The sequence below is a fragment of the Calonectris borealis genome, chromosome 2 (assembly GCF_964195595.1).
Source record: "Calonectris borealis chromosome 2, bCalBor7.hap1.2, whole genome shotgun sequence".
Classification (NCBI taxonomy): Eukaryota; Metazoa; Chordata; class Aves; order Procellariiformes; family Procellariidae; genus Calonectris; species Calonectris borealis.
Window position 1 is genome coordinate 83,253,733 of NC_134313.1, and position 12,531 is coordinate 83,266,263.

The 12,531-nt window shown below is 39.9% G+C and overlaps 1 protein-coding gene across 7 annotated transcripts in view; it reads left to right on the top strand.

The window, feature by feature from the left end:
* The window catches only part of TRIO (trio Rho guanine nucleotide exchange factor), a 265,761-nt gene that overhangs the window by 126,296 nt on the left and 126,934 nt on the right, over positions 1-12,531 (top strand). For 6 of the 7 annotated variants that reach the window (XM_075142475.1, XM_075142469.1, XM_075142472.1 and 3 more), the window contains one exon: positions 4,665-4,856. In XM_075142475.1, coding sequence (XP_074998576.1) covers positions 4,665-4,856 — 192 coding nt within the window. Of the gene's footprint in view, positions 1-4,014; positions 4,133-4,664; positions 4,857-12,531 lie in introns of those variants that run through there. The other variant, XM_075142474.1, reaches the window with a different exon arrangement.

Below are 12,531 nucleotides of genomic sequence, written 5' to 3' on the forward strand. Positions count from 1 at the left end.
GGAATTTCTATTTCTGGAGATACTGAAAACTTAGACTGGTCAAAGAAGTTAAATATACTACAGGGAACTATCTTCTACTGACAGAAGGATGGACAAAATGATCTAATAAGTATTTTTCTTCATCTCTAACTCTTGAATGTATAGTGACTGCCAAGAGAGGCACACCCTCTGAGTTGTTCCTCATACTTGTTCTAAAACTGAATGTAAGCAGGCCCCAAAAGGCATTCCTGTTGTTGGTGTTATAAGAAAGATTATGTACAAGTATAAGAGAGCAATCTGGAGTCCTTGTTAAAGTGTGAATAACCTTCGGCTGATTTATTCTCTACCTATATTTCTGGTTGGCCCAGGGCTTTGTTGTGCTTTGGTTTGGGGGTTTTGTTGTTGGTTTTTGTTGTGTTTTGTTTTGTTGCCTTTTCTTTTTTTTAATAGGACCCTAGGCATAATCAGGGGTTTTCAGTCAGTTGTAGTCAGAATTTGAGAGGAAGCAGCGTCAAGTGAACTGTCAGTGGCATAGCACTGTTTTATCAAATGCAGGGAGCCAGCAGTAATGTTGAAATGTTCCTGATCGAAGGCTAACTTCTGATTTTGAGAGGAGCTAAAATTATTATTTCTTTTTTCTTCCCTTCTGCTTCCTCCTTCTTTTTTTTTTTTTAATGTGAATGAGGTGCCAATTTCTCAGCAGCATTCAAAGAGATGTTAAAATAAGCTGTGTGTAGAATAGTTGTTCTAGAGTCAATGGGCCGTGGGCTCACAAATTATTCACTTTACAATTAATGTGAAATGAAGACTTGTTTCTCTTTATTTGGCACTTTTTGTTACCACTACGCTAGATAGTCAAAACTCAGCCGGTTGATAATCCTCCCCAAATTCTGATGTATTGACATTCGCGCTACACACACACACGTTGACTTGGACCCACTATTGTAAAATTGAGTATTGCTCTTTTCATGTGAAGCCCGTCCAGTTCACTTTCTACCTATCTGGTTTTTTTCCTTTCTTTTTTCCCCTCTCCCCATGATCATCTTTGTACCCATGAGATCATTTAATCAAAGTGTAAAGACTCCAAATTTTGACATAACTGATTCACTTGCAGGCACAGATTTTCAGCTTAGAAGCGCTGGATGCAGATCAGTAGTATGGGTGTACTTCCCTATGCATTTTTGTATGAAATTCTAAGCCAGGTTCTCCTGTTTCAACTATGATCGATGTCTGCTTTTTCACAGTAGTCTACATTCAAAAAATATGAAAGCTGTATAGCAAGAATTAATTAGTGAAATCTTCATACACAGATACGTGTGTTTTCTCCATCTGCAGACTGCATCTGAGTAAAGAACTCAAGTCAGCTTGGTGCAAGAGACGCACAAGAAAGATTCTTCCAAACCTCATTTGAATACACTTATTTCCCTACCACTACCCATTACCACCTCCTTTAAGGCTGTAAAAAAGTTTCTGCATTTGAACTGCTTCTTTGCTTTACTGTACCCATGAATGGCTGTAATACATCAAACTAAAGGTCCATGTCTTACATTGTCTTGTGACCATTGCCAGATGCATAAAGAAAAGGCCCTGTATGCATAAAAAGTTACCTTTAACCTCCCAGTTGTCTAGGCTTATTTGATGTCTGTAACTGAAGGATGCATCAGAACCAGTGTTTAATAATCACGGATGGACTTTTCTTCCCTTAATTAGGCTAGCTACTTTTTGAACCCATTTATGCTCTTGGAATGTATGCCAGATCCTGTGGCAATGAGTTATGCAATTTAATTGCTCCATAGATGAAAAGTACTTTTGCTTTTTCATTTTAAGTGTGTTGTCTGATGCTTAAACATGATAGCATCCACTGTATTTAGTGAGTAATCTATCTTAATTTTCTTTACCTTTAATGATTTGTATACCTCTGTTAATCGTCCTCCATCCGTGTGTGTCTCTCTTCCCCCTCCATAGTGCAATAAACTCCAGTTTGTATGAAAATCAGTCCATACCTCCACTCATTTCTGTTGCTGTATTTATTGGCAGTAGTACTCATTTCTGGACTAGTCTCTTAAATTTAACCTTTGACTTTTCTGTAATGTGTCACTTCATATGCTTTCTAAAAATACGGCGTTTGTTTTTTCTGAAGAATATGTAGAGAAGGTTTCTCAACAGGAAGACTAGGAAAGTGATGGGATATGTTGTTGGGGAAGGTGGTAAACGCTCTGTTATGGGGAGTCTTTCAGCATTTTGGAGAAAAATGCCTATTAGAGACACGATCGCACCTTGAGGCACAGAGAGATGGACTAGAGGACTTCCTAAAGCTCTTACCAGGCTGATTCTTTTTCCCTGGGATTTGGAGAGGGTGTGCTAAGTGGAGAGATTCTGAGGAACTGTTAATCTGTTTCAAAAGTCTTTGTTGAATTTGTCACCGTGAAGGCTCCTTTGTCAGTTTAGGAAACTGGCATAAGCAGCTTCAAGGGAGAGCTCCTGCTCTTTTTGCCTAATCTTCCGTTTTCTAACTGGTGGTCCCTTGGGACCAACATTTTCAAAAGCCTTACTACTTTTTTCCCTCCAAGCGTTGTTTAAAAGTAAGGAGAGAATTGGGAAAGGCAGTAGTTAGTACAGCGTGCCCATTTGCTGCGATTTCTATTCCAAAGGGCAGTTATTATCTACCAAGATAAATATTTATATTATATTTCGGCTCTACTTGGAAGAGAAATTTTAGTGATAAGGCATTGTCAGCTGTTAAGGTTTGAGAATTGCAGCCTCTTTTGAAGCAGCACCTAGGTTGTGATCATTTCTAAGTACAGGCAGTTCACCATCCAGTTTACAGAAAGAGAAGTCTGATGTGCCTGGGCCTGTGTTATGCTGAAGATACTCCTGGAATTCATAAACAATGCTTCACATGTGAGATAAAGTTTTCATTAAAATGGGAAACTTCTGTTTCAGCCATCTGCTGGGTGTGGCTCTCTGGGTTGATGAAGTAGTTGTTGTTCAAGGAGTGCCTTAAGGCTCTTCAGCCTTGCTCCTTGAACACGTGTGAGCTGCAACCGTGGAAATCAAAACACCAAAGCACAGATCAGAGTGTGTTCTGGGCCAGCATGGCCTGAGCCAGTGATCTGGAGCGTTGAGTAGCGCGGTCCCCACTGAAAAGGATAGGCTTATTTTAGTCTCTGCAGGCTTTCCCAGGGAAACTGGGGAGGAGTTCTCTACCTCTCCGTGCAATTAAAAAGCTGAAGGTTAAGGAATGGCTAAGATGCACGTAAGTCAATATCAAGGAGCAGCATGGACTGAACTCCTTACATAAACAGATCATAATAAATGAAGGGGGAACTCCCCCCAAATATATTAAAGCTGCACTGAGTCATGTAATCTGTCCTGGGCTTGCCTGGTAATTTGCTTGAGCTCTTATTTCCTGCCCCTTACTTGAGTTTTAGGGCCAGGCTCAGATTTAGCTTTTGTGGCTATTATAATGTTAATTAGAGGTGTGATATTGTATTTATGGCAAAGAAAAGCACATTTGCATAGCCTTAATTTATCTTGGCAAACAGTGTTTTACCTGATGTAATTAAGGTTGGGAGAAGATGGAAGGGCAGGAGGGAGAAGAGAAGGGTGAAGTTTATTGTCAATAATTTTTTTTTTTTTATAGTCTGTGGTGCAGACTTATCGGGAGACCTGATGTGGCAACATACATAAAGCTGTTTTAGTGTAGACTTGGCTTCAATCTGTTTTCTCCAGAGGTTAACATCCTTCTATGCTTTCTTGATGTATCTGTTTTAAGAACGATTCTAAGGCATGAAAGCCCAAGGTTAGGCTCAAAAAGAGCACCCAAATTACAGCAAATGTTTGGCATCAGTCCTGTTTTGAATTAATGAGAAAGATATAGATGCAGGCTGCAAGTTCTAAGCTTTAAGAGTTGTTAAACATCTCTCTCTTCTCTGGACCGTAGCGCTCTCAGCACATCAGGTACCAGACTTCTCCCATTCTGTTTTCTGCGGTGACCCAGGAACTGTTGATCTGCCTTTGTTAGTCCTGTGACGTATTGGGACAATATTCCCATCTGACACTCAGCTATAGACGACTTCTAAACCTTCCTCTGTTGCTGCTGTTTCACAAATGGTGATCCACTTCACACGTGAATTTTGGATACCTCACTTCTGTAAGGATGGAGAGAAATTTTCTCCTTCTGTGCCTGGTCGCTTTCCACTTTCCTGCTGGATGTGTCAATGTGATGCTAAGTGTCTCTAGCAGCAGCTAGGACTTTCTTACCTCTAATAATACACATTTCAAAAGTCTTCTGGCCTTGACTGTAGTGATTTTTCCAGTGTTGAAATAAGCCAGTTTGCAAGTAATTAGACATTTAATTTAGGCTGATCTTTATTCTATTTGTGAATATAAAATACTAATTCCAAGGAAGAATAAATAGGCTCCCAAGTTTGGGATTGAGGAGACATTTGAATAGACATAAATAAGGAGCTGAGGAATGAATTTATTCACAGGTAAATTAAAAAGTATCTAGAAAAATAAAAAAACTTTAGTAAGATTATATTCTACTAATTTTAAAAAAAGAAGAAAGAAAAATACACTCCAAGGGCCTTGGTCTTTTTGTTTTCATTAGTTGAGTGGCTTTAAAATATACTGACTGAATTTTCTTTCATTTAATCCTGTGAAACTAACTTACTTCTCTGCAGAACACGTATACCAATGCAGATAAGCTTCTAGAAGCAGCCGAACAGCTCGCTCAGACTGGGGAGTGTGACCCGGAGGAAATTTATCAAGCTGCCCATCAGCTCGAAGACCGGATACAGGATTTTGTTAGGCGTGTGGAGCAACGCAAGATCCTGCTGGACATGTCTGTGTCCTTTCACACTCATGTTAAAGAGGTAAAACTGCTGCTAAGTCATGGTCATAATTGTAAGCCTTAAAACTGATATTGTCCAATGTTACTTTCATTGTTAGAACCTTGCCATAGCAAGTCATGAACCCTTAATGTACGATGAGTTTTGGTTTCAATTCACTGCAAATTGGAGGCTGGGGTAGAGTGGTTGTTTTGTTTATGGATTTTTTTTTTATTGATTATTTTATTTTTTAAATTTTTTTACTTTCAGGAGCAGCTTCTACCTCCTTTGTTGTGCAAGTACGCATGCTTGTTCAGTCACGGGGGGGAGGGTCAGATCAGGGAACTGATACAGCTAAAAGACAGCGTTGCAGGGGGAGATACTGTGCACTTTTGTGGGGTTTGGTTTGGGTTTGGTTTTTTTATCCAACCAGCTCTCCAGTGCAGTTAACTGAGTTGTCAGACACATGGTTCAGGAAACTGAAAGGCATGGAGAAGCACTAGGCTACTTAAGGCAACCCTACTGCCCAGAGAGACACTGTTCGCTTTCTCTGTTTTACACGTTGCATTTTGATCTTGTATATTGATGGTTCTTTACAACCTAGAGAGCTTATCTGATAATGACAATGATTTGCCTCATGTTTGCAATTTTTAGTCTCCTTCAAAGGTTGAACAGATACATCAGGAAAAAGAAGATTTGGCTAAACACTTAATTTTCAGCCAAATCAGTTTTCTGCTCCAATTCAGAACACAGGTCATAACGAATTTATAAGCTCATGGGAGAGGGTGGAATAGGCTAGAGCAAGAATAAGGACTTCAGTAAGAGGTTTTGGTTAAAGGTAGTGGCAAATTCCAACAACTGTAGATTACTTGTTTTCTGTTTAGAGCTCATGTTAAATCTTCTCACTGCTGAAACCAGGTGAAAATACGAAAGGTTTCTGGATCACAGCATGTCAGAGTATGTGTCTTCCTTCCATTCACCCTACATCAAGAAATGAGCTGTTCAGTGGGGAAGTATAGTATTCAAAGTAGCTTCTTCAGCAAAACCTTGTGAGAGGATAAGGGTGGGAGGTTTTTGTATGTGAAACATCTGCTTTGCACTTGAAACAAATGCAGAAGGCAGTTGGCCTTTGAAGGGGGTCAGGATTTAATTACTACTTAGCTCTAGACATGAGTACATAGCTCCCCCATCAGTTTTCTGTTAGATGCTTCCTTGCTGCTATTCTCCCAGGACACTGCTTGTTTAAACAAAGCATAAATGCTGTATCATAAGCTATTCTTAGGGGGCAACTTTTTTGTTTCACTTTTCTCAAGCACATAGTGCTATTCCATTAACTGTAGTGAAGCACAGGAGCAGTCAGCTGCTGAAACATGTTCATTGTTTCTACAGATTTCTTCATTACCTGTTTTTCTTAGTATTAAGAAGAGCAGCTGGAACGGTATTTAAATGGATACAGTTGGTTGTAGTGATGAAAGACGGGTACTGTAAAAGGATTTACAAGGAAAGGGCTTTAAAAAATCCAAAAAAATGAAAGGCAGACTGATCTGTGAGTCACTGTTGAGTAATTCTGGGAGACTGATCCAGATGTGCTGGAATGTTGCCACTGCTCCCCTAGATAATAATGTTTTATTGGAAAAAAAAGATATTCTGTATCTTGATTTATTTCTTTGGGAAAATGGATATTATTGTGACCCTGTAAGTGCACATGGCTGTTACTATGGCAGCCTCTTTGCAGCCTAGACTTTGGGGGAAAGGTACTGTGGCTGATGTACACATGTTGATTTTTTTGTTTTTGTCATTGGCTGACCTCTATAACAATAAAGCAAGAAAAATTAAAAAGAGTACTTATTTATGTAAGCAAGACTATCTTTTTATTTATTTGCTTTCTACTTAAAAATATAGCTGAGAGAGTGAGGCACGTGGTTCATATTTAGTAGACTAGTCCTTTGGTTAAGGTGCAAAGAAATAGCAAGCTCAAAGCTGTCTTGTGCTTTCTGTATTGTGATCCGTTTTCAAGAGCATGTTGTTTGTTATCAAATACGCGTGTGGAGTGCTGAGAAGGCATCACAAAGCAGATGGAAGATAAAAATGCCCTAAACCTGAAAGTCATCCGTGCTTTGTTGGCAGGAGAATTGCATTTCTCCTGCAGGATGTAGAAAGTTGCTGAATAAATTAGTGCATACCTGTAAGCATGTAACCTTTCTGCTGTATGGTGGAGTGAAGAAATTAATGTCCATTCTTAGCTGGTGAAGAGAGGAATTCAAGTAGTAGGACAATATGCTAGTTGTTGAACCAGAAGGAGGTGTTTCAGTTGTTTTTAAAAAAACAAAACAAAAATAAAAAAACCCCAAAAACTCCACCACCAAAAAACCAAGCAAACAAATCAAAACAAAACAAAACACCACCAATGCGTTTTGCCCTTCAGGTATTCAAGGTGAATTTTGTTTCTTGTATCTTTTTTGTGTTTTCCTGGTCTAAAAAATAGGCATGAAGAATAAAAACCCTGTTTGTGTGTGGCAGCTTGGAGGGAGCCACAAAGCTGAGAAAAGCTGGTAATCTGAGTTGTTTGCTGTTTTGAGGCTTTGAAATCTCGCTCCGATATCCATCCAATCCCTTCATCTTTTGAAGTAGGATGTTTTGTTGTGTTTTATTCTTTTCCCCAGAAATACTTCACGTTGAATGAATGCTCCTCTTCTGGATGAGAGGGTTCCAATACTACTTCTCCCCTGTAGCTTTACATAACCTTTATACTTGACACAGAATTTGCCTGCAACTTTTCCCAGCTTCTCTGGGAAGCATCAGCCCTGCAGCGTCTGCAGAGTACTGTTACTCTGTTCATGCTTAGTAAATCAGGACAGTTTCTGCTTTCAGAAGCAGCATGCTTGCCACAAAAGCAATAGATCGGCTTGACATGTCCTGGAAGTAACAGACTTTTGCTATACCTGTGCACAGAGCAGCTGTGTAGTATGCGTGCAGCAGCCTGTTACGCTGCACATTGGAAATGCTGGCTGTCTTTAACATTTCCAGAAGTTCTGTAGCCAGGTGGTTACAAGCTGGTAGAGCTCCCTGTGGCTTACAAACATCAGAAAACAACATACAAGTTCTCAGACTCCTCATAGGCTAATGTCAATAGACCAATTTCTCATTGGGGAGAAAAAGGATGTATTCAGGGAAGCTAGAAACATGATGTTTTGTAATGGTACCGCTATTACTCATTTGGCTTAATGGTGATCCAAGAAAATCAGTTGCTTGCTATATATATAAATAGTGATTCCGTGCTGTTATGTTACTACTAGTTGTAAGTTTGTATGGTTGTGAATATTGATTTTTAGGTCCCATGCAAACAGTGAGAAATTTCAATCTATAAGCCAAATTTTTCAGTAAGTGATGTACTGCAGTTAAGCCGTGCACTGGCGAGCTTTAAAAGTGTTTGGGACCATAAATATCCCTATCAGAATCTTTGCATTGAAAGTACTGTGTCTTGGCAGGTTCCCAGCCTGAGGATGGATAAAATGCAACTGAACATCTGAAATGGTTGACCGTTGCGAGACAGTGAATCCCTTATGGCTTTTGTGCCTTTTGACATTTAATAATATGGGGAGGGACAAGGTGAGAAAAAAATTGCACAGAGAAAAGATACGTTTCCTAAATAAACGGCTATCATAAAAGGTTGTGTGCAAAACATAGGAGCAAGAGTCACGGTAGTCTTTGCTGTGAAATCTGTCGCCAGGTTAGAGATGAATGGGATTTTGGTGTGAATTAAAATTCTTCCATACGCATGCATACAGACACACATGCACACACACTCTCTCTGAAATGGCTCCCTCAGCATCTGTGAGTGGGAAGACTGAAATCCTGGCCAAGCCAGGTGTTTGTAGTAGTGCCAAAGTAGAGCAACAGATATTTTCCTAACTGGAGTCAAGTGTGGGAATACAGATCAGGGCTGAGTGTAAGTGGAAGAGAATGACCTCTTTAAGAGCCTATTGGCTTTTTGCATATAACCTTTTGTGTGTATTCTGACAAGTTGCTTATAAAATAGCTCAGAGCACTTTTTATGTATACACAATATGCTTAATGGTGTTACTAGATCTCTTTTTTTTTTTGTCTTACTCAAACTCAACTTTACAGCAGAACAGACTGAGGTTGAAACAAAGAAAAAGGAAGTGGAATTGGCTGAGATTTCAAATACAAAACCTTGCTGTTCCTGAACAAAAGTAATGAAACAGTAGTCTGTGCAAGCTGTTGAAGGAAGGTGGTATTGTTTTGAGGGTGCCAGTGCATGGGAAGGCTGAGGAGGTCTTGCTCTGGCCATAATGCTGCCGATTCATTCATATCTAGCTATGAGGCGTATGTCTTTAATTCAAAACAGCTTGTTGATAATGGTCTCGCTTTGTCTCACGACTCGCTGCCAGAAATATGCCCTCCTTTGTGTTTTCCAGTATGGAAGGGTGTCCATCCGCGCAGCCTTTCGTTTGTTTCATCCCAGGGTGGACCCTGAGGTGACAGGCCTGCTCTTCTGGTTGCCTGTCACTCTTGAGTATTTGAGTCTTCTGTGCTGGTGGTCTACAGCTTAAATGTGGATGTCATAATAAGGCTGCTCTCTCCTCTGCATACACTTTCCAGGCAGCAGAGCAGCTTTTGGATGCCCCCATCAAAGTGTGAAGGCTCTGTCCCTTGGGCTTTTGTGCATCTCTGATATTTTTATCGTGTCATTATAGCACAGCAATGCTCAGTGTGACGGGTCTGGCAAAATACATGAAGTGCAGTTTCTGGTCAGTACTTTGATATGCCGGTCGTCTTGAATCCAAGAGTTGAGGAGGACTGTTTTTAAATCTGAAATAAGAGAAACACATTCAGTGGCAGCACAATAAAGTGTGTTGTGGTTTACTGGTCTGGTAGGATTGGAATCCAGTTACCCAGCACAGATTTTTCTCTCGTGAGTTTTTTCTATACTGGTAGCTACTTTGCTTGGAAAAAGGTGACCAAATTTAAGTCCAAGCTTTACTGAAATAGCACTAAGTGCTTGAGAGAAGTGAGGCAGAAGCAGGCCTTTAAGCTTTGTGAAGCTATGGTATAGACATTTTTTCTTCTTGCTCAGTTAAGAAATAGGATGAATGGTAACAGGGTACTATTAGTTGCTGTAATTTTAGGAAGATGTGAGAAACTTGGTTTTGCTTCAAGGATGAATTTATTCTGAATAGGAAATTGATTCCATTATAATTGTAGAATAGATAGGGATATTTGAAGCTTTTTATGATAAATAAATCTAATTTTCAAAAAATATGCATGCATTTAGTATCTTAAATGTCAGTGACAGACCCTGGAAAACAAACTCCTGGGGATTTAACATCTTATGTTTTTTTGTTTTTAAAAAGATGCAGATTTTGTCCACTGCATGTCCTGAAAGCCAAAGCTTACAGGCAGGCACACATACATCAGCCCCCTTCTATGCCCAGATATACTTGTTCGGGAATACTATTGCAACATTTGGCCCTGTACAAATAATAGCTCCTTCAACAACTGCCTGTGGTGATACACATACTGCGACACTGTGCTGGGGGGCAGGGGCCGAAAAGAGGAATTGGCAGTTTTTAAATGCAGAAACTGTGTGCCTTAGAGAAAGGAATGCTTTAAATTTTTGTACTGTGCTGAAAATTCTTTTCTGAATTCTGCTGAAAAGGCTGATTGAATATCCAAAAGCCATTATTATAAAAATGAAAAATAAAATAAATTGCAAAAGAGACTGACAGATATTTTACCCTAATAAAATAACTCTGTGCACTTGGGAAGGTATTTACTCAAAAATAATTGTTCTGTAGTTATATTTGGCTGTAGGGTTTATTTAGCTGCAGTCTTTCAGGAGATCGCAGGGATGGGACTTAAATGGATAGAGGCCCGTGATGGAAACACTGAAACTTCCAGGATGTTGCAGACAATTAAAATAATACCATCTCAGTGACTAATGGCATGCTCCCAAGAACTTAGGAAAGAGGTAGCACAGGATGCAGGCTCATTCAAGCAGATGTTTCTTAGTCTGTGCTATATTTAGATCAAGAAAAAAAATCTGCTGGGTGAAACATTTGCCTGTCAGGGATTCAGAATTTGATTTCCCTCTTCAATTTTAATTCTGATAAGATGTGAAGAGCAGATGAAAAGAGCAGAAGAACCTCCTTCTGTGACTGGATTGAGTTATTTATACCATTTTCTCACTGTACGTTAGAACTGTCTTGCCTCTGGATAAAGTTCTTACTGAGGTCACAGGACTCGGTGGTTTGTTGAGGGATCTTCGTGCTGCTTGTTTTACAGAGAATGGAAAAAAACATGCCTGGAAGTTGCTCAAAAGTTCACACTGAGAGAAAGTTAATAGTTTTTTAATGACGAGTCAGTTTGTTTTTTTTTTCCCCACTGGATTTTTGTTGCCAAGCTCTCTTTTATGGAATAATGCGTTACCTCAGAAAATCATTGCACTATAAAATCTGTAGTTCTGCACTGCTGAACATGTATGGGTAAGCTCTACTCTTTGTTCACCCCCCACTGTAAACTGGTTGCTTTCTTTTGGCTTTGCCGTGCAACCCTGTACTGTCTTAGTTTTGTATTGGAAAACAAGGTAGTTTATGTCATTTCCAGTATATCCAGTGCTCATTCTGGTTTTAAAGCTGTATACAAGCCAGCTGGCTATTGCCACCCATTATGAATTAAGCTCCTCTCAGTAAATTGCATGAATTTCTATCCAGCTTTAATAACCTGGCAGTTTTGTTCGTCTGTGTTGGCTTTGTTCTAACTTTTGTGTATAAACATCAGGATTATTTTGAGGGGAAGCTGTTTGTCAGAAACTTAGCGGAGAAGTGTAAAAAGCTTATTTGGTAATGTATTAGAGTAACTTTTGCTGTGGAAGTGTGACAGAGCTGTTTAGTCACTTCAGAAATGGCTTAAATTGTTCCACTTCCAACAGCGTATGAATCACAGCTCGGCAAGTAATGCATACTAACTACTACCCTTCTCTTTCTGCACATTTGTAAAATGTTTTTGCTGCCCAAGCAGTGGGCGAGTCAGTTAATGAAGTAGGCAAGTGCAGTGTAGCCCTTTGGTACCTTGGGGGCAAGATACCATGTTTACAGTCATGCCGTGCTGACCAGGCACTAAGCCAGTCAGCATAACACTCTGTTGTGCTAGTGCCCATGTCTTTCTGCTCTAGGCAGGTGGTGTTGCTTTGAACTGGCTACACAGAAGGAAAAGTCTGCTTGTTCTGTGTTGGCTTCGTCTCCAGCATCCAGGGTGAGCTTTAAGGGAAGTATTCACATGCACAGAACATCACCAGCCCAATACTTGTAAGTTTTGTTGTTCCTGCCAGGTGTTCTCCACCCAGTTATAGAAGTGGCTGAAGCGTATGTGAAGAATAAGAAATGCAGAGGTGACGTGTCCCTTGTACAGGTGTGACACAACCCAGCTGCAAAAGACATATTGGAAAAAATTGAAGTGGTTCTTCGACCTGCCTTCAGCCATAGTGCAGGTGCTTGTAAAGGAGCCAAGGGGCAAACTTAATATAGTCCAAGAGACTCAAAATGGCTTTAATTGCAGTTTGTGTGTAATAAACATCTCTGAAAATTGGGCCTTTTGTAGACAGCCAATAAGCGTGAGGTAGAGCTCTTCCAACTAGCACCAAATGCATGAGATCCGCAGTCAACAACAAAGTGTTACACTCAAATATATTTGCACAGTG